Here is a 4,458-nt window from a genome sequence, read left to right as displayed (position 1 = left end):
TAGCCAATGAGGATGGAATATGTAAAAATCAAACAGGTTCATCTTGATCACATGACTATAGAGATCATGTGTACCGATTTGCGTGAAATTTTGATAAAATCTGAAGGCTTAATATATATATTTTTTTACACAAGTCGGCCTCTTGGTGGCGCTATATAAGGCAAAATGTGAAAAATGCAGGGCAGATGTTATTTCTTGGCCTCTAGGGAGTGTGGGTGCAAAGTTTCACACAGATCAGTGCAGTTATACTTAAAAACGCAAATCGGCCGGTTATAGCGCCACCATGAGGCTGATTTGAAAAAGTAGCATTTCTTCCTCGGCCTATTGGGAACGTGCGTGTGAAATTTCACGGAAATCGCAAGCTGCGTTCATGATTTGAGGCATTTTGTTCAAAACGGACCAATCCTGCAAACTTTGGAAGCCAACCTTAGCCAATCAGGATGGAATAGGGAAAATCGGACCAATTCATGTTGATCACATGACTATAGAGATACTGTGTACTGATTTGCGTGATGTTTGGTTAAATCTGTAGGAGTAATATCACAAAATGGCTTTTGCACAAATCTGCCTCCTGGTGGCGCTATAACAGGTCCATGTAAAATAATTGGGGCAGAGGTTCTGAATTGGCATAGTTTTTCAGCGACCGGGTAAACGGTGCCGGAGATTAGCTGTTCACAGACGGGCAGAGACAATAACGTTTATGCACAGGTGTGCATACAGTATGCACCAGATATTTAGACAGGAAGCAGAGCTGGAAGTAGCAGAGACTAAAATGTCGAGGTTCTCTCTTGGAGTAACAAGGATGGATAGGATCAGGAACGAGTACATCAGAGGGACAGCGCATGTTAGATGTCTTGGAGATAATGCCAGAGAGGCCAGATTGAGATGGCTTGGACATGTACAGAGTAGGGATAGTGAGTATATGCTGCTGCTCAGGATGCTGAGGTTGGAACTGCCGGGCAGGAGGCCTTGAGGAAGACCAAAGAGGAGATTAATGGATGTAGTGAAAGAGGACATGAAGTTAGTTGGTGTGAGAGAAGAGGAGGCAGAGGACAGGGTGAGATGGAGGCAGATGATTTGCTGTGTCGACCCCTGAAGGGAACAGCTGAAAGGAAAAGAGGAATACGTTTTAGTTTTAGTTGGTGTGCCGAGTGCGGTTGGCTGGAAATATCTGTCAAATCCGGGAACAAATTGCTTACCAGGAAATATCTTTGTAAATGTGTTTGTAAAGGTGCCTACAAAAACATTTCAAAAAGGTTGAAATTCAACTCGCCTGTAGTGACCCCATGACAGCTGCTGAAAGTTGGGGTACCCGCAACCTTAGACTAGACTCCCCTGCTACGCACATCCACTCCGGGAGCCTTCGGACGTACCAGTCCTGGCAGGCGACCTCTGAATCAAGGTTCAAGGTTCAAGGTTCAACTTTATTAATGTCCCAAAAGGACAAATAGGTTTACAGCAAGAGTTAGCATAACATATTTCATACATTAAACATATCTCTCGCTGCCGGTCGCAGCGTGTGCATGCGCCCTGTTTCCCTCATTGCAAGCAGAGGGAAATCCTGAGGCATTTGACATTGTGGAGCAGTATCTCATATACAGTATGGGAAATTTAAATAAACTAATGAAGCTGCTTTTTAATATGCACCCAGGAATATTTATTTTCACACATAAAAATGTATTCGCAACGAGCTGGAAAAGTGGCCATGACCCTTTTTCTGCCAAATGGTTGTGGTGCCAAACAAAATACTTGCAATCGATTCAGAATCACGGAAAACCCTTTGTTAATATCCCCTCACAAGCTACTTAAAGGACCACTTCACCCATTTTCAACCTATCATCATAAATGGTCCTCACTAATGCTCAGTATAATATGGTACCATTTTTGTCTACTTGGTCTGTGTCTCAGAGGAGTGGTTTGGACAGTTCAGAAACCTGCCTACCAGTGACATCATCAATGGGGAATCCAAGCTAATAGAAACTGCAGGCTTTCTATTCCTGGAAAGTTAGCATGCTATAATGGAAGTCCTTTTTCTCACTCTTGTAAAAAAAAAAACACCCAATGATGATATCACTATAGGCAAGTTTCTGAAGTGTCCACAGCCCTCCTCTGAGACACAGACCGAGTATAAAACAATTGTACCATTGTATCATCAGCATTAGTGAGGACAAATTATATGAAGATAGGTTGAAAATGGGTGTAGTTGTCCTTTAAGGCGGAATTACACATTTTCAATATTTGCTGTTACCCCGATTCTCAGCAGCTGTCAAGGGTTCCCCCATGCAGGGGGGATGAATTTTTATGTATTTGAAATGTGTTAGTAGACCCCCTTACGAACACACCGGTGAATATATTTCTTGTTAAAGAAGTTGTTCGCTCAAATTATTGCCAAAAAAGAGTGCGCCAAAAAAAAGAAAATCTCCATGAATTCATGGGGTGTGTAATTAATAGAAAATAAGTAATTTTTTACTACTCCTTTAAGACATTTGTTCCCAGATTTAGGCACTGAGGAAGACCTTGTATTAATAGACGTATAGACGCAGAAAAAGGTCGGATGAATTAATGTATGTATATAAATTATGTTTTTTTTGTCATTTTAGTTTTGGACAATAACAATAATGACCTATGTATGAATTATTTAAGAGATTGTCAATCCTCATCATGTTAACTTCTGTGTCCATCGTAGGCACCAGCAGTGAAGTCGAGTGAAGTGCAGAGCCTTCAGGTGGTGGTCCAAGGTCCAACATTCCAAACCATGGAAGAAAGGAAAATCATGTTCAAACCCTACGAACCCATGACATTCATCCAAACAGATAAACCATTATACCTCCCAGGACAAACGGGTAACCCTGTGTTTGATAGTGTGACATCTGCAATATAACATTCAACCATCACCATACAGATTGTGTATGATTTAGTTGGATTTGAAAGAGATTAAAGAATAGAAATGCATAAACCATCTTCAAAGTTTGAAAGGAATGATATCAGTCAGTTAAAGGAATACGTCACCCCCAAAAATGTGCCAATAGTTCAATATTTGCGGTGTCCGCTGCTGTAGGAGACCAATGCAACACTAAAAGAATAATATAAACTCCAAAACAACTCACACAGTGTAATCATTGATGAGCGTATATGATCCAGGTTCAAAGAAAATGTTTTAAATATGGTTTTGCTCTTGTTAAGATTAGTTTCCTGCTAACGTCAATCAGTCAAATATTGGATTATTGGCTCAGAAATGTGACATTTTTTTTAAATCCAGAAAAAGGTAAAAGAGCAGCATGATAACCATAAGAATTAAAACAGCAATACAACCAATGGGCAAGATAACATTAATTAAAACAAGGATAACAGAAAATAAACAATCAGAAATGATTAAAAAGAATACACGGATTTGGCTGTAGCCTTAGATCCACAGACAGGGCATACCAGAGACTGCATGGGTGCCCGAACCGCAAAAGCCCCATCGCCCCGGGTAATGAGACGAGACTTACGGGCCTTTTTTAAATGTATTTTTATTTGTGTTCATTTCCAGCAACGCTCTGCACATACATACAGACATACATACACACACACACACACACACACACACATTAAAACCCAGTCTTATACGGTTGGCCACTGAGCGGCTCCATTGGAGCAGTTGGGGGTTCGAACCCCCAACTGCTCCAATGGAGCCGATCAGTGCCTTGCTCAAGGTCACTTCAGCAGTGTCGGGGGGAGGGGTGAGTGGTGACCATTCCCTTCCCCACCCAGATTTTTCCTGCCCGTCCTGGGATTCGAACCGGCAACAGCAGAGCCCAGTTCCAGTCATCCACGCTGTATTCATCTTCTTCCATGTGTAATAGATGAGCTTCTCATTTCAAATCTCTAATCTCATTTTACTGCAGTGAAATTCAGAGTGGTTACCATGGACACCAAGTTCAGACCAGTGAATACGCTGGTGAGTTCTACACAAAGAAGCATTTTTCATCATGGTGTTGTTGAGCTACAATGATAGATCAAAGTTGAGAGTTGTTGTTGAGTTGTTTTGTGTCACACAAGCAACACAAAAATGTAGGCTACATATTAATGGGAGGTGCTTTTTCTTTCCTTTAAATGAGTGTTAAATAGCTTTATACTCTGATAGAGTTGCACTCTCTGCAATACAGTGTTCAGTAACAGGCAGACAATTGGACTCGAGTCACTCGAGTTCCCCCCGCATAATAAACAGAGCAGTTGAGATTTCATTTGGCCAGATCTTTCTCAATTTTACTTGAATTCTTATAATTTTAATGTTTATATGATCTGTAAAGTTTATATTTTCATTTGGTATCAGTCATGAAATTTATTATAATTTATTTTCTTATTTTCTGTAATTTATTTCCATGCGCAATCGCGCATAATAAACAGAGCAGTTGAGATTTAATTCGGCCAGATCTTTCTGAATTTTACTTGAATTCTTATAATTGTTATGTTTAT

General features: G+C 40.5%; 1 protein-coding gene across 1 annotated transcript in view; it reads left to right on the top strand.

Moving 5' to 3' along the window:
• Nucleotides 1–1,286: 1,286 nt before the first annotated feature.
• Nucleotides 1,287–4,458, top strand: part of LOC311038014 (alpha-2-macroglobulin-like) — a gene marked incomplete at both ends in the record, with an annotated part of 67,829 nt that continues 64,657 nt past the window's right edge. Inside the window, 3 exons of the mRNA XM_084047310.1 lie at nucleotides 1,287–1,409; nucleotides 2,687–2,843; nucleotides 3,888–3,940. Coding sequence (XP_083903436.1) covers nucleotides 1,287–1,409; nucleotides 2,687–2,843; nucleotides 3,888–3,940 — 333 coding nt within the window. The remainder of the gene's footprint in view (nucleotides 1,410–2,686; nucleotides 2,844–3,887; nucleotides 3,941–4,458) is intronic.

Source organism: Gymnoscopelus microlampas (assembly GCF_963454915.1).
Source record: "Gymnoscopelus microlampas genome assembly, chromosome: 21".
Lineage (NCBI taxonomy): Eukaryota > Metazoa > Chordata > Actinopteri > Myctophiformes > Myctophidae > Gymnoscopelus > Gymnoscopelus microlampas.
Note: the sequence above shows the minus strand (reverse complement) of the source record. Positions and strands in the feature narration are given on the sequence as shown.